General features: G+C 32.4%; 1 protein-coding gene across 5 annotated transcripts in view; it reads right to left on the bottom strand.

Annotated features, from left to right (window-relative positions):
* The window catches only part of LOC131850091 (proton-coupled zinc antiporter SLC30A2-like), a 34,787-nt gene that overhangs the window by 7,248 nt on the left and 4,899 nt on the right, over positions 1–22,640 (bottom strand). For 4 of the 5 annotated variants that reach the window (XM_059200266.1, XM_059200258.1, XM_059200279.1 and 1 more), the window contains 2 exons: positions 1,224–1,390; positions 19–123 (listed from right to left, as the gene is read on the bottom strand). In XM_059200266.1, coding sequence (XP_059056249.1) covers positions 19–123; positions 1,224–1,390 — 272 coding nt within the window. Of the gene's footprint in view, positions 1–18; positions 124–1,223; positions 1,391–11,087; positions 11,259–22,640 lie in introns of those variants that run through there. The other variant, XM_059200272.1, reaches the window with a different exon arrangement.

Below are 22,640 nucleotides of genomic sequence, written 5' to 3'. Positions count from 1 at the left end.
TATTTAAATTAAACTCACCTACTATTTCACCAATCATAAATATTACACACAATATACTAGCTATAATGAGTTTTCTTCTGGCTTTCTTGTCTATCTCTTCATTTCTTGATCTGTGACAATGCCCTGGAAATGTAAGAAAAATAATAAACATTCTATTACACATTTATTATTCACAAAAACTACAAAATCAATAATTTCAGGGAATAATGCAAATAATAGGGTATTTCTATGACAATCAATATTAGCTAGGGCATTAGTGCTCCATAAAGCAAAAGTTACAATTCGATAAGCTGTTAAAAACGGGGCCATTAATTTTTCTGGGCCAAAAACATAGAGAAGTAGGATGAGCATCAGATACCTCTTCTAAACCATAGACAAACTCTCATAATAATATTCATTAATTAATGATATTCGTAATTTCATTAACTGTGTACTAATCCCATAAAGAATCATTATGTGTATTTAATAAAATATCTACAAAAGACAAGATTAGGCACCTAACCACTTGAGTCCATTTATCAGATTAAAATCCAACATTTATTCCAGACACATAATTTTACGTCTAACTATTCACCTAACTTCAATTTAGCATCTGACAATTTTATAAAAACTAATTCACCTAAAAAGATGACACATTCATCAAAATTGAATCAAGGTAAAAACAACCCACCAGCTACTATTGCACCTGATCTTTTCCAACTACACAAATGCCAGTTACCACCAAAATTTGTTTATCAGTAGATTAGTAGTATAAAAAACATTTCATTGAATAAACATTTGGTCTGCTATATCCTGTGTGGTCGTTTACTTTAGATAATTCGATTCCAGCACTGTTTTTTGTAACAACATCAAACATTCCCATATTTGCAAGATATTTTTTATACAACCACGAATTTTGAACAACAATTACTCATACAACGAAGATATGAATTTATATCGTAGTCTATACACATAATCGTATGCGTAACAGATCTCCGAAGTTACTTTTGTGAGTACAAATAGATTAACAAAAATTTTTAATGGAGACTAAGGTACATTGTTAGCCCATATTGAAATCATCGTAACAAATTTCTGATGAATTTGCGTCATTAGGTCAAGTAACCTAAATTCATTATCATTTATATTATTATATCCTTCACTGATGCCAGTGTATACTATTACTACATTTTCAGAATCATCAACAAAACCTGACTCATAAAATAACGGTGCTTTTGCGAACTCACTTTCAATCTCAGTAATGCTGGCATTCCTCCTCTCAGGATCATCTCCATCTGTAGTTGTCTCTATTACTGCACAGCAGCCTGTAGATGGGTTGCCGTGAACGCAGAATATGACCCGGCGACCCCTGGCCGGACTTTCTGTACCATATGACGCTTTACCATCTTTGAAACTGTAAAGAAAAACATTTCACGTGTAAGAATTGAACTTTGAAGTGAGTTTATAATGAATGAAGACTACCGCATAATTATTTTGACGACCTCGGTGGTCTAGCGGTCTAGCACACCGCTTTACGACCGATGGTTGTGAGTTCGATTCCTCAATTATTATTATTATAATTAAGAAATTTCCAAGCAACTTTTATATTATTATAATTAAGAAATTTCCAAGCAACTTTTACCTATCGATACTAATATTATAAAGAGGTAAAGTTTGTGAGTTTCAACGAAAGAGATAATCTCAGATACAATTAATCCAATTTTGAAAATTCTTCCATCGTTAGATTGCTCATTTATCAAGGAAGGCGATTGGCTAACAAAATTGATAACAAGCTTTCTGTTATTACTTTTCCAATATAGCCCATTTATCAAGGAAGGCTAACAAAATGGATAACAAGCCGAGGATCCATCTGTTATTACTTATCTATTTACTTTTTTAGTTACCATACTTCTCCGAAACGGCTGGACCGATTTTTATGAAATTTTATATGCATATTCAGTAAATTTGAGAATCAACTACTATCTAATTTAGGAGTATGTCATAAGTTATAAGAGTTGTCCACCCCTAACAATTGTTTATGTTTTTTTGGAAATTATTCTTTTTTTATGATGTCGCACTGAAGATACATACAACCATACAACTATTTATTTTTCGTACCCCTAATTGATAAGGGTTCACTCCCTAACGTTTTCTTTTTTATTTTTTGCACAATTATTTTTTTACTTTTTATAATGTGGGATTAAAAAATAACCCTAAATTTTCACCCTTCTACCATCAACCCCTATTTATTAATAGCGATTTAATTTATATGGCAAAACATTTGCGGGGTCAGCTAGTTTATTATAAAATAGTTGGTGTTAAGAACTGATTAACTTAATATATAAATAATTAGCGATAATACGAGTGCACTGCCACAATAAAATATGTTTTTGCTGTGAGCTATGAATACAGTAAAAAGGTTTCCTTAAATCGCAATTATCGGTCGTTACTTTGTAGTTGTTCTATGGCAAATGACATCATTCGAGCAAATAGTACAAAATTACATAATTTACACAATAATAAGGTGATTTGTAACGCTTTAACTACGTTTACTGTATTATACATGCAGTTTACTCTAATAACAAAGTTGTACGTACTTTGTTATTAATGTAATATGAAGAGTTTACAATAATAATAACAACTCTGGACAATTACAGTCCTATCTAGTCCCAAGCTAAGCAGAGCTTGTGTTATGAGAATACATAGACCGATACAAACATACTTATGAATACAAATATTTGTAACATGAGAGGAATCGAACCCGCGACACACGTCATACACGTCATACATACAATCTATTATATATATAGATAGATTTTTTTATACATCTATACATATAAATAAAATTGGAGTGTCTGTTTGTAATATTGAAATAACCGGCTTTTACTACATGCATATGAATATAAATACGGTACATATACCAAAATAACATTTTTTACAATTATTGTCTGTCGGTCTGTCTGTTTGTTCCGGCTAATCTCTGAAATGACTGGACCGATTTTGACGGGACTTTTTTTAGCAGGTAGCTGATGTAATAAGGAGTAACTTAGGCTACTTTTATTTAAGAAAAATAAAGTTAAATTCCACGCGGATGAAGTCACGGGTACAAGTAGTACATAATATACATAGATAACACCCAGACTTATATAAACCATGACACTCATGAATACAAATGTTTGCATCGCGGGAGGAATCGAACCCATGTGGGCATTGAAAGTAAGGTGGTGTGCTAAACCACTACACCACAGAGGCTATAAATGATTGTATATATTCACATTACTAACAGATTAGACGAATATATAATAAAATAATTTGTTTATATACATATTTAAGATTCTAATGGTTAATTCCTTGACGTCAATAGTTCGATCCGGTCCGGTTATGTCAACTAGTTATATACTACGGCGCTGTCTGCGTGAAGTCGTAAACAAGATCAGATATGTACCAAATTACGACATACGGTAGTATTCATTTTTTTCTTAATATATTTTTTTCTTTTTGTGTTGCCAGTGATGACTTACGGCACAGAGACGTGGTTGCTAACTATGGGCCTCTTGAACAAACTCAGAGTCACTCAGAGGGCAATAGAGAGGGCTATGCTCGGAGTTTCTCTGCGTGATCAAATCAGAAATGAGGAAATCCGCAGAAGAAATAGAGTGACCGACATAGCCCGAAGAATTGCGACACTGAAGTGGAATTGGCAGGGCACATAGCTCGTAGGACAGATGGCCGTTGGGGCAATAAAGTCCTCGAGTGGCGACCATGGACCGGAAGTCGCAACGTGGGAAGGCTTCCAGCAAGATATACCGACAATCTGGTCAAGATCGCTGAAAGGCATTGGATGCGAGCAGCGCAGGACCGATCGTCGTGGAAATCTTTGGGGGAGGCCTATGTCCAACAGTGGACGTCTTCCGGGCTGCGATGATGATGATGACAATTTTTTCTTAGGACGGGACATTGAATATGGTCGAGCGCAATGAAGGCTGGCTCAGTCTTTATACTCGTGAACAGGTGCAAGCAGTAGGGACCGGTCTGCTCAGATAACTATGGCTGATTTTGTTAATCAAGTAACTATGTTATCTGATTGAACAGAAATAGAAATAGAAATAATCTTTATTCAAAACCTTACGCAATTTCCATAAAACTAATTACTGACTTTCATCAAACGGCACTTAGGTAAAACTAGTTTGTTGACATAACGTAAGCTTTCATTAGTGTAATCACCTACTTTTTTAAAACTGTTAATGTCTTTCCTGGCATACACAATATTTTCGTAGATGTATTGAGAAGATTAAGTGCGTAGGTAGTAGTAGACAGAGATTAAGTGCGTAGCGGTTTCTATGTTGATTGTCGCATGCCTAATCCTTGTTGTAAATTAAATATAAGTAAATCAATATTTATTTAAAAGAGCAACACACAAGTTTCTAGTTTATTCTTCTTGTGATGAATCTGCGTTCCGAATAAGCGGTAAAATAAAAAAACTTGACTATTCAAAAGTGCTTATATTAAGTTTATTTGAATAAAGATTATGTCTATTTCTATAACTATTTATTTATTTATTGGCAGCTTGTATTCACAAAAAATATTAAAATTTTGTTTTAAAACAATTACTTTTTAAATTTTTTTATACTATGATGGTGGAAATCAAGCATACGGCCCATCTGATGGTAAATGGTTACCGCAGCCCATGGACGCCTGAAACGAATGAAAAAAACCATTCTTCTTGTGATGAGTGTGCGTCCCGAATGAGCAGTAGAATCTAAAAAAATTGACTATTCAAGTGTTTATATTAAGTGTATTTGAATAAAGACTATTTCTATTCTATTCTATTCTATTGTATACGAAACTAGCTGTACGGTAAACCAACTGTAAACCACTGGACGGATCGGGCTGAAGTTTGGCATGCAGGTAGATGTTATGACGTAGGCATCCGCTAAGAAAGGATTTTGATTAATTCTGCCCCTAAGGGATAAATTGACACGAGCGAAGCCGCGGCCAAAAGCTAGTATATATATATAAGTAGAAGTAAGGATCAACATTATTGTTAATCTGTGGTCAGTAACAAGAGTATTTACAACATATCTGTATTGTATGCGAAATGCAATGCAATATGTTTATTTTATGAATATATAGTATGCATTTGTATGTATTCAAATCAATATCTATTTTCCATATATTTGTATCCAATATGCAGATTTAATGGTAAGCCGCTAATTGAGTATGTGACAGTGTTTCTGTCACAGCAATGGTTATTTACTATTGTGAATACATAATATGTAAATAAATATCATGTAAGACATACATACATACATTACATAATATTATATTAATCTTTCACGCAAAAACTACTGAACGGATTTTGATGAAACTTTATAGTAACATAGCTTATACATCAAAATAACATATAGGCTATAATTTAAAAAGATATTATGTAAATTGGACGAAATATAATAACAAATGTCAAGTAAGTGTGATGCAGACGAAATCGCGTGGGTCAGCTAGTATATATATTTTTTAAATAGGGTTTGTTATTTAAAAGCAATATTTCGCTATTAGAAAATAGGGGTTGATGATAGAAGGGTGAAAATTTGGGTTTGTATGTATTTTTAATAATAATAATAATAATCTCAGGACAATTCACACAAAAATAGAATAAAAAAGCTAAAAAATTGTGTTATGGGTACTAGATAGAGACTGATACAAATACATAGATATTTTTTTTTGATAAATACATACATATTATACATATAAATCAAATAGACCGATACAAACAATCATACTCATGAATACAAATGTTTGTGCAGTGCGAGGAATCGAACCCGCGACCTTCGGTCGTAAAGCGGTATAGACATATAAACCGATATAATGCCACATTTAAAAAGAAATAAAAAATAAAATTGTCCAAAAACAAGAAATAAATGTAGGGGTGGACCACCACACATCGGAGACAATCTATTTTTTATATCACTTAGGGATATAAAAAATAGATTGTCTCGGACCTACTATATATGCATATAAAATATCATAAAAAATCTGTCAAGCCGTTTCGGATATATAAACTGACATTGTGACACAACAAAGTTTTTATATATATAAATTTTGGTGTTATATATAAAAAAATATTTTTTTTATAAATATTTACTTTTTTAATATTAAAAAAATGTAAAACGCGTATTTCTGTTTTAATTTTACATTTCTACGTGGGTCATACAAAATGAAAATACAACAAAACCAAAGACTCGTAGAAATCGGATACTCTAACATTTAATCTGTTAATAAATTTCAAAGTCATTAACAAGAATTGTAATTTTGCGTTATTAGATTATAAGATGAAATAGTACCTAAACACTTGTGAGATTTACACTATAAGTGTTAATAAAAATTAAATTAAAATATAAGAAAGTTGAAATCAATCAAAATATGAATTAGGGCACATAAATAAAATCTATTATACTAAATAAATATTTAAGTGTATTAAAAAAATTCTGAACATATATTTGAGTGATATCGTAAACTTAAATGAGAAGATGTGGGTGATCTAAATCATATTGTGTTTTCCTGCTCCTCTTACGATCGTTCTTCATTTATAGAGACACTCATCTCATTAGAAATTCCTTTTCCTTCATCCATTGTATGCCTATTAGCTCATCCTAATCCTATAATTTATAAATCTCTTGCGTCTTTTATTTCCCATAATAACATTAAACTTTAAAACCCATGATCACTAATTCCGAGTATATTCAAAATTTAACCCGTTCCTTTCCATTATCCCGTCTCGTTTCCTGTTTTTAGTGGCATAATAGGCAACACTAGCCTCTTGCCAAAGAAGAGAAAAAAAAAAAAAAAACTTAAATGCTTCATTTAGCTGAATGTTGTGCATTTATATTGCAATATCTACCGATTTTTTTTACAATATTTTAAACTACTTATTTCTCTTGTGTTTCTGTATCTGAACACATAACTACATAGTTAGTAATTATAGTACATTTTATTATTACATAATTGATAACAGTGATAAGGCAGCTTGGTAGTCATTATTACAATTACCTTGGCAATAGATAATACCTATCTCCTATCTAGTACATAGAAATAACCCATGGTTCACACAACAAAGTAACTATCAATCAGAGCTACATACTATATGTATATATACACATATGTAAACTTATATAAATCAAATCAAAATATCTCTACGTGTTACGGACTCTTATAATATGTCAAATCTACCGTCAGTTCGGTCGCATTCCAGCGGATAAAGTCGTATACGCCAGGCGAGAGCTGGCCTTCAGCCGCTCCATAAGTCATTCCGCGGGTTTGGAGTGCCATCTGCATGCCCCCTGTCGTCCAGCTGCGGCCAACAGCATTAGAGTAGTCCGTAAAAATATTCGAGCTAAGAAGAACTGTCAAGAAACTCAGCTGTTATTGTTATCAAATGAGCGTGTACATGTTTACAAAATACAGATAATTTTTTAATTTTAACTAAATTAAGGAAAAATAATTTATTCATGTAAGACATTTTAGACGTTTGTGAACGTCAAGTTTTTTGCATTCATATTTTTTCCCTACTGTCACTGTTCGAGCGCTATCGAACATGAGATAAAAAAAAAAAACAGTTTGTTGATGACTCGTAAATAAAATAAGTAGTGGACTGTAAGTTATTATATTTAATACGAAGAGTTATAATATTACAAGGAACATTATCTAATTAATAAGGTACGCGTGCGGTGACGTCGTTTTGCGCAAGGCATATAAAAATGAATATTTTTAAATGTGTCCCGATTTATATAAATGGGCTGTCAATAGCTCATGTTCGATAGCGCTCGAACAATCACAATTCAATTGAACAAAACAATACAGATTCAATTGAGAAGAACTGTCAAGAAACTAAACAATTTTTCAGAACCCATTTTTTTTTAATTCTATACTTATATAGGTACCTATGTCAAACATTAAATGAAAATCCCATGCATGAACAACTATTACCATGCACATTTGTTATTTAAGTAATCGTTTAGTGAGTAATAGGCTTTGCTCAACTATATATCAAAATTATAAATAATAATATTGTTAACAATTATTGAACACTATAACTGGGTTATAATTTCTATACTTATATAAATAAGTTATTATTATTTATACAATATTTATTTTACTATTTCGTTTATTAATTTGACTACATGCATGTGTAATGCACAGAAGATGCTTGGCTTGATGTTGTGAACAGGCTTGTTCCACAGATCTCACATATTATTTTAGTCTGTGGTCGATTGGAACTGCAATTTTTCCCGCGCAACTTTATACGCACGACATCATTTTCAATGCTTAAGTAAAAAGTAAATATTAAAAAAAATGACAATAATGAAATTGATTTTAAATAATGTTCATCGAATAGAAGACATAACTTTAACAATTATGTTGAAATTAGGTCAATAAACCTTGGAACCTGTAACTCAGTATTAGACTTATCAACTTATCAGTCTTGATAAGGATTATTTAGTTTGATGGCAATAAGGTATTAAAGTTTGTGATACCCAGCAGAGTGCCATATAATTTAATAACTATTGGAATTAGATATACTCCTGTATTTGTAAGCATTGCATACCTTTTACACGTGGCGCTGAATACAAGATAAAAATGATTCTTCCTGGTTTCGAATTTATGAAAAAAGAGCGGTCTAATCTATAAAATGTTTATCGATTTACGTACATTTATTTGCTTTCGCTTTTTTTCGTATTATACTTTGTTGGGAGTGGCACAGGTTCTAAACTATACAGCCATTTTAAGTCGTTTCCGTCGTTGTTAAAAGAAAAATACTTGTTCCAATTTCAAATTTAAAATGAAAATATTATATTAATTTTTAAAATTCCACGTTGAATTTTTTAGAATCAATTCAAAATCAGTGTAAGATAGATTACGCGCCAATTTTGAAAACAGAATATTAAAATTTTGTTAATATTAGGGAATCAAAGTCAAGAGCAGTACAAGATACTTTCGGCGCCAATTTTTGATAATAGAATTAAAAGTGGGATCTGTAGTTTCAATTCTATTTTCAAAAATTAGCGCGGGACATATCTTACCCTGATTTGCATGTGATTACCAAATATAAGAGACTTGGTTTTTAGACCTTTCCTATTTTTATTAAACAACGTTGTAAGCGTTGAAAGAGAAGATGAAAGGTTGTATGGAAGTATCGTCATTTTTAAAGCTAGTAGCTTGAAACTTATTTTCTAAGTTGTAAATATAAATAGATATGTCATCCAATGTTTGTAAAAAAATTAGTAAAATAAAATAGGAGATGAAAGTTTGTATGGAAATTCGTCTCTCGTTGTCTAGTCCATGCGAACGAAATGGCGGGCACAGCTAGTTCATAATACATAATCTAGAAAATGTGTTTAGTACTACAAAAGATTGTATCTGTAACATCTAAACCATATTACCGTTACAACAATTGCGAAGATTGAATTGTTCTGTCGTATTCCATTCAATTCACTGACTCACTCGTCATTGTCGATGTACAGTGACATATAGACACAGCAACTGTCATATTGTATGTCACGATGTCACTACTGTCACTGATAAGGTCACGACCACGGTACTTTTTTTTTTGTGGATGATAATGGAATGGTGCACTCGCTTGCGCTGACGGTTTACGCTGGCGGGGCACCAGTGGAGGATGATAAGATGAGCATGAGGTCAGGTCAGTTAGCCCATCGTGACAAATTCACCAGGAATTTAACACGATGGTTTCCAGGGGGAACCGCGTGGAGGTCGACCTGACATGTTACATTGCTAGCAATGGGGTTATCAATCCACATTACTAACAATCCCTTTCGCCCCCGACCACGGTACTTACCAACGTAAGTTGTTGCATAGAGATTATAATCTCAAAAAAAAAATCAAAAACGAAACAAAAAAATTCTTAAGTATGGCAGTAGGTAATTCTTAAGTTAGATTAAGTTATTTTAATTTTATTACTTTACCAGCTGATCCCTCATCCTTTCTTTGCCATATAAATTAACCTCGCTATTAAAAAGTAGGGGTTGATGGTAGAACGGTTTAAATTTAGGGTTGTATATATTTTTAATGCCACATCATAAAAAAATCCAAAAAAGATAAAAAAATATTAGGGGTAGACCACTCTTATAACTTAGGGGGTATGAAAATAGATCGTAGTTGATTCTCAAGCTTACTTAAATTGCATATAAAAAATCATAAAAATCGGTCAAGCCGTTTCGAAGGAGTAACTAACATTGTAACACGAGAATTTTGTATACAAGATTTATCTTTTTAGTAACCAGGTCCAGCCACTCGAGGGTTGTTGTCCTCGTTGTCGATGTCGGGGCAAAGGGACCCCGAGGCCCCAACCTTTACCTCTCTAGGGGATGCAGATGACCAATTGAGATGACATTGAGATTATATATAAATAAAACCACAAACAAAAAAATTATTACTAAGGCTTCTTAAGTTAAGTTATTCTAATTTACGATGTTAAATGTTACTTTATTATTATTATTTTAAGTATCTCGTTCTAGCTACCCGGGGTTTGTTCCCCCAGAATTGATGCCGGGGCAAAAGAGATGTGAATGACCAGAGTCAATTAGATCTATATACCTACGTAATTTTTATATATAAACATGTTATTCTGATGCATAAGCTATATCACTGTAAAGTTTCAACAAAATCTGTTCAGTAGCTTCTGAAAGAATACTAATACTCGTATGATTGGATGTTTTCTCTTTCACGCTTAACTTTCGCTTTTATAATATGAATAAGATATCATAAAGAGGTAAATTTGAGTTTTGATTTACAGGGTAATCTCTGGTATTACTGATCCGATTTAAATTTATATATACAAAAATTACGTGTCGTGTTGTTTGTCCGCGATGAAATCCTAAACTACTGAACCGATTGCAAATTTGAATTGCATATTTTGTGCAATTTGATCCAACTTGAAAGATAGGATAGCTTACATCTCAATTTATAGTCGCAGTGTTATTTTATTGTCTTAACCACAGTAACGCGTGGCCGTCTGCTAGTATAGGCTATAAGTTTCACGTGGATGAAACCGAGGGCACAGCTAGTTAGTATATATAAATATCAGTGTAACTTACAAAAGCAGAGGTTTAGTATCCTCTTTATCACTCATGTCGATCACAAATTAATAGAAATGATGAAAAACTATCACAATATCACATTAATCGAATACGATCGCGACAAGGTTTCCTAAATGGACGTAAATCGACGCGAATTGCACTCAGCAATAGTTCTTCAGACATGCACGGTTACTGTATACTCCGACTACCCTTATCAATACTTGTTGAGTTACTGGAGGCGTACGTAGTGTTGCCCGCTAAAGTCCAATAAAAACCACAAAGTTTTAAAAAGTACGTTAGTGACAATACAAAATTATTTTGCATTAAAACATATGTTTAATAAATCAATCATACTTTAGCTTAATGGAATGATGCTTGATGATTGATGAGATGATAAAATAAAGTAACAATTTTTAAATATTTTTTACCAATGTAAACTTCCTAAAAAGTCGGCTGCTGTACCCAAGCAGTAAGTCTCGCCATTTCAGTCGCCAAGCAGCTTGCTTTGTGAGGTGTGTAATGTAAAGTAATATGGACTCTATGCTCCGCATTCAGACTACTAAAGTAGCCAGCCAAGCTCCTCCCAGAAGCACAGAACCTTCCTAGTAAGGAAGGTTCTGTGCTTCTGGGAGGTTCACTTCATCATCATTCCATTAAGCTAAAGTATGATTGATTTATTAAACATATGTTTTAATGCAAAATAATTTTGTATTGTCACTAACGTCTTCGCAGGCTTTAAGGAGCGACCTCACTGTTCCGAGAATTTGCGTTCGTCGTGTGGCCACTCCAGGATTACGTGAGCGGGTGTGTATCGGATGTATAGTGAGATTACGCAGTGAAATTACAGGATAAGAGGCATGACATCTTAATCTACTGGAATGGCAACACATGAGTGCTCACAGGTATTTGATAATAAGGTTATCTCGATAGAAATAATCTTTATTCACATAAACTCAATATAAGCACTTATGAATAGTCATATTTTTAAATTTCAACACTCATTCGGACCGCAATCTTATCATAAGAAGAATGAACAAGAAAATTGTGTGTTCTTTTGAATAAATGTTATTTTAAATAAATAAATAAACAGTAACGAGTAAGAGGCATGCGATAATCAACATAGAAACCACTCATTCTTAGAGCAATCAGATGATATTGTCAGTCATTTTTGTAATAAGATTTTTTAAAGCGACGTTTTTTTTTAAGTTTTGTATCTTTTTTCATGAATATAGATATTATTGCTTACCTACATAAAAAAATCGAGTGATTTTACAAATCGTATCATAATTATTATAACGGATACCATAAACCAGTTCCAGTTAAAATAATTTATTTTAATTTTGTGATCGGTACTAAATAAATTTTAACGAATTTTACAATATTGTGACGATGTAATAAAGTTTAGTCAAATAAGTAATATAATTTTATACGTGTTTACAAAACCGTGTTTTATATATTTTTAATTCTTCACAGATAATAGAAAAAGTATCTGCGCATAATAAAATCCACAAGTTAAAAAGGAAAGCAAATTTTGGCTACTAAAGGGGGATTCAAATTCACCGGATTTAGTGGGAAAACTATTAAGATGGCAACACTGGTAGTACATACGAGCTCCTTAACTTTACATTACCGTAAGATAACAACGGTGTTCAAACAGACGATAAAATTAATATACATTAATGTAAGTACGTCTGCAAATACGGTGATATACAACATTCAACGGAATTATTTATATAAGCTGGGCCCGCAACCTCGTATGTATGATAAATAGTGTTAATAATATCTCAGGAGAATTCATACAGCGCCATCTAGTCCCGAGCTAAGCAGAGCTTGTGTTATGGGTACTAGACAACTGATATAAATACATAGTTTTTTTTTTAATACATGTATATTACACGTAGAAATCACCCAGACTGGTACAAACAATCATACATGTAAATACAAATGTTTGTACTTTGGACAAATGCGACCCACACGCAATAAAGGACTTAAAATATATTATGATAAAGAAAATTAGAACATATATTACTAATTAACTACTCGTCCTGGCTTCGCCCTGATACATATGTATTATACATATAAACCTTCCTCTTGAATCACTCTGTCTATTAAAAAAAACCGCTTCAAAATCCGTTGCGTAGTTTTAAAGATTTTAGCATACATAGCGACAGCCACTTTGTTTTATACTACGAGTAATACGAGTATGTAATGATGTAATATATAAAATTCTCATGTCACAGTATTTGTAACGAACCTCTTCCGAAACGACTTTATCGAATCTTATGAAATTTTGTATATATGTATATACTCGTACATAGGTCTATATATATAGGACGTGACCTATTTTTCAGACTTTCAATAATTTTTGTTTTTGCACTAATTATTTTAATTGTGATTCGGTATTAAAAACACACAGTTTTCACCCTTCTACCATTTATTTACCAACTATTTTTTTAAACCGATATTAGTACATCACTTTATAAGGCAATACACAGTTTCCGGGTCAGTTAAGTCAGTTATGATATATCTAAATATATATAACTCAAAGCTGACTGACATAGTGATCTATCAACGCACAGCCCAAACCACTGGACGGATCGGGCTGAAATTTGGCATGCAGGTTGATGTTATGACGTCGGCATCTGTTAAGAAAGGATTTTGAATAATTCTACCCCTAAGGGGATAAAATAGGGGATGAAACTTTGTATGAAACTTTGTCAGTTTTAAACCGATCGGGCTGAGATTTTGCAAGCATGAAGCTATATAACATAGGCATCCCCATAGAAAGGATTTTGATAAATTCCATCCCTAAGGGGATAAATAAATGCGAGCGAAGCCGCGGGCAAAAGCTAGTATATATAATAATTCATAGTAATATATATGCTATTCTATATGCATAGATATAGAATAGGTTATATCTTTTTATTTGCAAACTGATTGGATTGAAACGTACATTACGTGATAAGGGAATTTCGCTACAATACTTTAGTGAAATCGACATTGAAAACTGTTAACTTGTTCCTAATAGTCCACGAGCCAGCAAAATCAAATCAAAACATCTCTATTTATATAGGTCTATTACATACTCTTATGATATGTCAAATCTACCGTCAGTTCAGAGTGCTTTCGAGCTAAGAAGAACTGACAAGAAACTCAGCTGTTCTACTTTAAATTGTTAAATTCCAATTAGGGAGAATGGAGTGTCCAACCAGTATATGCTTTGCAGTATATTTTCAGTCAAATGGAAATAGTCAAATCAATGGCCGTCATCCGACCGTCCCAATATCACCGATTTCCTCCCGGATGAATGGTGTGACGCCTAGTAAACGTCAGCTGCAGTTCTAAGGGTGGGCGAAGGCACGGAATCCTCTCAAACAAATTTGAATTTTATAAATAAAGATGCCACTAGGCTTCATAATACATCTTAACCATTACAGAAGTTTCAACCGGGAGGAAATTGGTCACACGGAATCCTCTCAAACGTTTTATTTGATTTTTATAAATACATATGTCATGCTCTATAAGTTACCTATCCTTCAACCCGCCCTCGGAATTCCAACTGTCTTCCACTAGGCTTCATAATACATCTTAACCATTACAGAAGTTTGAACCGGGAGGAAATTGGTCACACGGAATCCTCTCAAACGTTTTATTTGATTTTTATAAATACATATGTCATGCTCTATAAGTTACCTACCCTTCAACCCGCCCTCGGAATTGCAACTGTCTTCCACTAGGCTTCATAATACATCTTAACCATTACAGAAGTTTCAACCGGGAGGAAATTGGTCATATTCCCCTTCTTGGGATGATCCGGTTACGGCCACATATTAGACATATTTCCTTTTGCCAAAATTGCTATAGCATATGGTGCAGGTCAATCTATTCACCCTACTTTAAATTTAAAAATGCAGAATCATTTTTAAATTCAAAGTTTTGTTAAAATTCTTTTTGTAAACATATACAAGCTCATTAAAAAAAAATAAGAACTACATAGAAGTTTTCGACCGAGAGGAAATGATTGACGAAATTAAGCACCGGCTCTGGGTCTATGACATTGGCGTGTCCAAACGCACAGTTGTTTGTCTGTGAAACATTCTAAAAACTATTTTCTCACCTCGGTATCATAACTACTTATCTATTTATAAAATGTGTGTAATTTTTTTTTTTATTTTTAAGGCGCAGACTCGATATTTACAATGTTTGTTGTACGTATTTTGAAAGATAAAAACAATTTTTGTTTTATATGTATTTGATTTATATATATATGTACTTACGTCCCGGCTTCGCCCGGGTGTACATGTTGTTATACATATAAACCTTCCTCTTGATTGCGTAGTTTTAAACATTTAAGCATACATAGGGACGGACGGACATACAAATATTATGTATGTATTTACAAAAAAAATATCTAAGTTCTTATATCAGTTGTTTAGTACCCAAACACAAGATCTGCTTACTGTGGGACTAGATGGCGCTGTGTAAATTGTCGAGGGTTATTTATTTATTATTATTTATTTACATATATATTAAAATAATGATAATATAATAATTTTCATAAAACTATTTATTAAGCATTACGAATCAGTAATAATAATACGATATACGAACTCGGTAGTCTAGCAGTTTAGATATAACATAAACTCTGCTTAGCTTTGGCGCTGTATAAATTATTCTAAGATATTAATATTATTGGAAATACCAGAAATATATTCAAAACTACTTATCAATAAAGATAATTTCTATTCTATTCTATTATTTATGAATGAGAACCGGCAATCCCATTACCAATATCTATTTAAAAGAGCAACACACAAGTTTCTTGCTCATTCTTCTTGTGATGAGTCTGCGTTCCGAATGAGCGGTAGAATAAAAAAAAATACTATTCAAAAGTACTTATGTTAAGTTTATTTGAATAAAGATTATTCCTATTCTATTCTATTCTATTCCAAAAATATATACAACAGCACTAAGTAAGTACGAGGAAGTTTAAAAGTTGCGCCGGTTATAGAAAAGTTGCGATGTAATAGATTAAGCTGGTATGGGCATGTTATGTGGAGGAACGAAGACCATGTCTTATGGAAAGTGTAATATGAATGGGGATGGATGTAAAGGGAGAGGACGCCCTAAGAAAAGATGGATGGATTGTGTGAAAGATGATATGAATAAAAGAAGAGTACGCTCAGATATGACGACCGATAGAGAGCAGTGGAAGAGAATGACATACTGCGCCGACCACAAATAATGGGATAAAGGCACGGCAATGATGAGTAAGTACTACTGTAAGTAATAAGTATCAATAAAGATTATTTCTATGACGACCTCGGTGGTCCAGCGGTCTAGTACACCGCTTTACGACCGATGGTCGCGGGTTCGATTCCTCGCACGGCACAAACATTTGTATTCATGAGTATGATTGTTTGTATTGGTCTGGGTGTTTTCTATGTATAATATGTATGTAATTACAAAAAAAAAATATCTATGTATTTGTATCAGTTATCTAGTACCCATAACACAAGCTTTAGCTAGCTTAACTTGGGTCTAGATGGCACTGTGTGAATTGTCCTAAGATTATTATTATTTATTATTATTTCTGTTCTATTCTATTATTTATGAATGAGAACCGACACTCACGCAATCTGGAATTTCTGTCATTATCATACATCGTTTTATCAATAAATAAGCATCAAATATGTAATGATAACGTAATATTGTAAAACACATTGATACCGTCTCTTCCTCGTAGAAAACATTATTTTATTTTATTATTTTTTCTAGTTTAGGGTCATAGATATATATATATATATATATATATATATATATATATATATATATATATATATATATATATATATATATATATATATTATATTTATTATACTTACTGCTATTGTTCTTTGTTTATCTATTAGTCCAATAAAATTTTAAATTAAACATGATGTAACCAGTTGTGGCGAATATATAAAAATAAATCCGCAAATACGTGAATAATAATATTTAGAAAGAAAATTTTATTTAAGTTTATGGGAAAGGGATGAAAGAATTAAAAAAGAGTTGATAATCCTTTTTCAAAATAAATCGATAACATTAAGAAATATGAAAAAATGTTTTAAATTAAAGTTGTAGAGAAAAAAATTCTGCACAAAACGGTTCTTTTCATTTTTTCATTATCTGCTATTTTTAGCCTATTAAAATAATTCGCATTGGTATAATTAATGAAAACAAAATTCCGCCCATCTTTCTTCGTCAATTTTGTTTCATATTAGAATCTTTTCCTTACATAACAAACACAACAAAAAATGAAGTATCGAAATCGGTCCAAACGTGATTAATGTTTATATTATATTACATTACATTATATTACACTAGCTACCCTGACTTCACACGGGGTGTACAAGTATCTATACATATAAATAAAATTGGAGTGTCTGTTTGTAATATTGAAATAATCGTTTTTTACTACATGCATATGAATATGTATACGGTACATATACCTAAATAACATTTTTTATAATTTTTGTCTGTCTGTCTCTCGGTGTTTGTTCCGGCTAATCTCTGAAAGGGTTAGGCCGATTTTGACGGGACTTTTTTTGGCAGGTAGCTGATGTAATAAGGAGTATCTTAGGCTACTTTTATTTTAGAAAAATAAAGGTGCATTCCTCGCGGACGTAGTCGCGGGAAAGGCTAGTCATACATATAAATCTTCTTGATTCACATTGTTCCGTCAGGCGGGAGTTGGCCTTCAGCCGCTCCATAAGTCCTTCCGCGGGTTTGGAGTGCACTAGCGCTCGCCCCCTATCATCCGGTGAAGCTGTAAAGGCCAGCTGTGGCCAACAGCATTAGAGTTGCCCGAAAGAAAAAACTTTCTATTAAGGCGACGCATTGCAAATATTGACCTCAGATACCTTAACTTTTCTCAGCAATTACAAATCATTCCGGGCTGATATTTAGGTATTTCATTTTTCAGATCTTTGACATCATATTGACAGTTCTCGTTACATGATTGATTAACTTTTGTAGCAGAGAAAAAAATCTCAAAGATTGGTCTTATAAAATATATGTTTGATTCGTATAAGAAAACGGGACTGATTTAAGACTCGAATTTTCCAATATACACTATACTAAATACCCACATAAATAGTACAATTCAGATGTATATAATAACCAATAGTTTTTATTTTAAACAAGATAAACTGTTTTTCCGCATAAAAATCTCTTGCTCACAAGTTGTTTTGTATGAGAGTTAGAGCAAGTCAGTCAGTCCCCGGCCCCTGCCAACGTCGGACCTGTGCTTAGCGCGGATAGCTCGCCTGAGAACGCGCGCTATCAAATCGTAAATTATTTCGTCATACACCCGCACCATATTATAGCGTACGCTATAATATGGTGCGGGTGACAGTTACTTATTTTACATTTAACAATTACTGTATTTAAGTTAATACAGTTAGTAATGATTTATCGTACATATTACGAATGTAATACTAAGTCATAATTTGTAAAGTAGTGACAATTAATTGTTAAAAATGATAAAAAACTTTTAGTATTAATGTATAGAAATGGTTAAGAAAATATAAACAAATTTTACATTATTTTGATTTCGTAGTTATTTATAAATAAAAATGGGGCACTCCCATTATCTATACATATAAATAAAATTGGAGTGTTTGTTGGTAATATTGAAATAACAGTTATTTACTACATGCATACAAATATAAATACGTTACATACACCAAAATAACATTTTTTATCAATTTTGTCTGTCTGTCTGTTTGTTCCGGCTAATCTCTGAAATGGTTGCACTGATTTTGACGGGACTTTTTTTGGCATCTGGCTAAAATAAATAGTCTTGTACGCCGTTTGGTAGGCTTTTACATTATTTTATTGTAAAACTAATTTTATTTTTTATTTCTTAACTCAAGAAGTTTTGTTTTGCTTAGATGTTTTTTTATTTCGTTAGTTACTGAAGTAACAGGTACAGGTAAATAATACTTATTTATGCAATTACCTTTCATTAGACGTTAAGAAGAATTTTAAAATGTTGATAACTGTTTATCTAGAACAGGGGTGAGCAACCTTTTTTATCAACGGGCCAATTTAAATTTTAAATATTTTGACGGATCGCACCTAAAGTAACACTTATTAATAATAATTAACAAAATTATTTGTAATGTAATGTAATTTATTTGTAATAAATATTTACATGATATTGAGACACAAAACCCTCAATAATGTAGGGTATCCGGCCTTTTTACCAATATGTCCCGCCAAACTGGATGGTCTGTCCGGCTATTAGGATTGGCGAAGTGACAACCCTACACCCAAAGAAAAAATCGACTGACTCATTATAACAAAGTAAAATCGTGGAGTCGTCTATGAATTTATACAAAAATTAAATATTGCTGTAACTTAATTCTTTTACTATTTCAAGTAATGTAATCATTTAGTTACCCTTTTTACATTTTTTACACTATTTTATTTACTTATACGAATAAATGTTATACGTACTAATACTAATAATATATAATATTGAATCCAAAATAAAGTATTTTTTTCTCAATGTTACTACATATTTAGTGTAATCAAAAAACTTATTGATTGTCAATAATTTCACAAAAATATTATTTAATTAATCATTGTTGTCTGTCCGACTATATGTTGGAGTATCACATAAATAATTGTGACATATTTTCAACTTTATTTTCTCCGATAAGTACTTTTTATCTGTAGTAAGTCTAGGTAAGCACTTGTCTTTGTAGCTATGGAAAGCAAAACAAAGTAATGGTGAAATATTTGGCTTCGATTATACTATACAGGCTTTCCCAGAACTCAATTTCAAGCAGTGAGAGAATTGATTGTAACCATCATGAGAAAAATCAGAAAAAAATCTATCCCATGCAGTTTGAAAATTAGGAGCATTAAAGAAAAACTTAGAAATTTGGTCAAACTATAACCATTATTCGGTCATTGTGCTTAATTTTTATTATTTTTATTCATTTAAACTTTGGAACCATAAAGCCAAATAACATTTCTAGAATCACAGTAAAAAATAATGACACAATTGCCCCAAGTTTTCTAGAATTAAGACTATTTGTTAAACTACATTTAAAATTTTCAAAAATTGTAGAGTTTGAAAGGCCCTCTTTTAAAAAAATGTACTAAAGTTCCTTGGCAAGTGCCATTAAAAGTTCGGACATTTAATCAGGATTGTAAATGTACAATACTTGTTAGTTTCATACTAAAAAAAAACGAGAAAAAAACCTCTAGTAACCCGATTTTTGCTAACCTATTTTACTCCGTTCAAATGTTTCTTATTCACACAAGCTTATAGTAGTAGGTTCTTAATTTTACGGCAAAATGATAAGAGAAATGGGTAGTGGACATGTTGTCGTGAGCGAGCGAGACAGATGTGCCACCCAGTGAGACGGAGATGCGTCATTTAAACGCGCGCGAATGAAACAGATACAGTCGCCATACCAAGCAAATGGCTACGCTACCAGTCTGACACCAGTTAGTACATTTTGCTCATTCTGTTTCAGCTTCAGCTCAGCCTACTGCGCGTCTTTCCGTATTCGCTGTTGTTGGCTTCTCTTTTTGGACTTGGATTTTTGTGAATTGAACTTGTTGATTCCATACCGACAACTTTGGGTTGTCTCTTTTGGAATTGGACTTTTGTGTTGGTATCCTTGTTATTTACTTCACAAAAAATTGCGAACAAGCACCTCATTTATGAGGAATGCAGATGCAATGCAATTGCTGCCGCTAGGCTTTATCGTGAAAGATATCCAAATTTAGAGCGCTATCCAGATCACTGCTAATATGTACCGGCCGCACTCACGGAGGGCGGCCATTTCCCGAATCAAATACGGGCTGGAGGTAGAACTCGCTTTCCTTATTAGGAAGAAGTGTTGCAAAAGGTCGCAGATGACCAAAATATTTTCGTTTGTACACAAACGAAAATACTTTTCTTCTTTTTTCTTTTTTTTTTTCTTTTTCCCGTTCTTTCTTATTGTAATAGCACAGCACATCGTATTTTACAAAGACCCGAAATGCATCCGTTTCACGTACAACGAGTTCAAACTTTTCGTCCTCAATATTATCCTTATTTAAATAAACCTAAACTAGGTTAAGATTTTTCTTTATTTTAATTATTTTACTTACTTTTGTTGACTTTGATAAAAGTGGCGTCATATCTGTCTCGCTCACTCATGGCAAACATGTCCACTATCCATCTCCCTTATTGTTTTGCCGTAAAATTAAGATTCCTTGGTAGGTCCAAGGAAATAAATAAATAAAAAAGTGAAATAATGAAAAGTATTATATAAATTTATTAAAACGTATGTATTAATACGTGAAGTAATAACTTTGTATCCGGTTTACGAAAAACAGCGCGGACGGATGAATATGAAATTTCGCGTACTTATAGTTTATATAGAGAAGGTTTGCAGAATAGTCATATTTTTTTTATTTAAATTATGCATAATAATATAAATAATCATGTTCAAACCTATAATTATTCAATAATTTCATTTGTATGAAGTTAATAGATCTTTTATGATTAGGTTGTAATTGTTCACGTCCTTTTTACATATAATTAAAACTTAATATTTATTATAATAATTTATAAATTACTGTAAAAGTTTTACTATTTTGTCATAAAGTGTATATCTTTACGTACTTTACTTACATATAATGTTAAATTACTTACGCATTTTTAAAAGTATACTTTCTAAAACATAAAGAAATAATGTCCACTACGCGTATCAAATAAATAAAGTCACATACATTATTACTAAATTTAGGTTTATTGTATCAAATATATAATATATATAGATTTTTTAATTGATATACCTATCATTCACAGAAACGCAGACTTACTGTCTCTTTTATAAAGTAACTAACCTTCGTATATTTTCACATTTCATTTAACGTAAGTACGTTAATGTAGTATACATTAAAATATCTAGGGCAAATAAATAAACGTCGTAATTACCAATTACAATATATACGAAAAACACAAAGATTATTTTTTTGGTGTTTCTTTCAAAGATAGTAATAAAAGCACTAGTTTACGTTACGGGAATATGTAACTCTACCTCAATATTTCTATTTAATTCTTTACTTTAAGAATCTTTATAATTAATTCGTATCGTAGTTAGTTCCACTGTATTGTAAATTCTAAAATATCAATGTGCCTTCATAAATATAAATTATATAAACAAACAGGAAGACTCCGTAATAGTTTTGTTCAATTGGGGACCGAAGCTTCGTCTACTTGATTCACGCGTTACATTGCGACACGGACGCGTGTTCGTGATATCGTGGTACGGGGAGAGCGAGCGAGCGCTGGCGGTCGATCGGCGATACGTAAAACTATCGGGGTGCATGAGGTGCGCAGAGCGCGGGGCCCGATTTTGAAGTAATAGTTTATCACGGCGTCGCCTTAACATCCATAAAGAAAACGGTAACACGTTCTTCAACCTACCATAGATAAATTTTTTTTGGCGAAATTTTTGCGCGTTTTTGGACCTTAGGTTAAGTTTTTGTGTAAACAAAGTCAATCTATTCATATAT

This window comes from Achroia grisella, unplaced genomic scaffold, assembly GCF_030625045.1.
Source record: "Achroia grisella isolate CSIRO2021 unplaced genomic scaffold, CSIRO_AGI_Agris_v1 utg11170, whole genome shotgun sequence".
Lineage (NCBI taxonomy): Eukaryota > Metazoa > Arthropoda > Insecta > Lepidoptera > Pyralidae > Achroia > Achroia grisella.
This window is presented reverse-complemented; position numbering and strand designations above follow the sequence as displayed.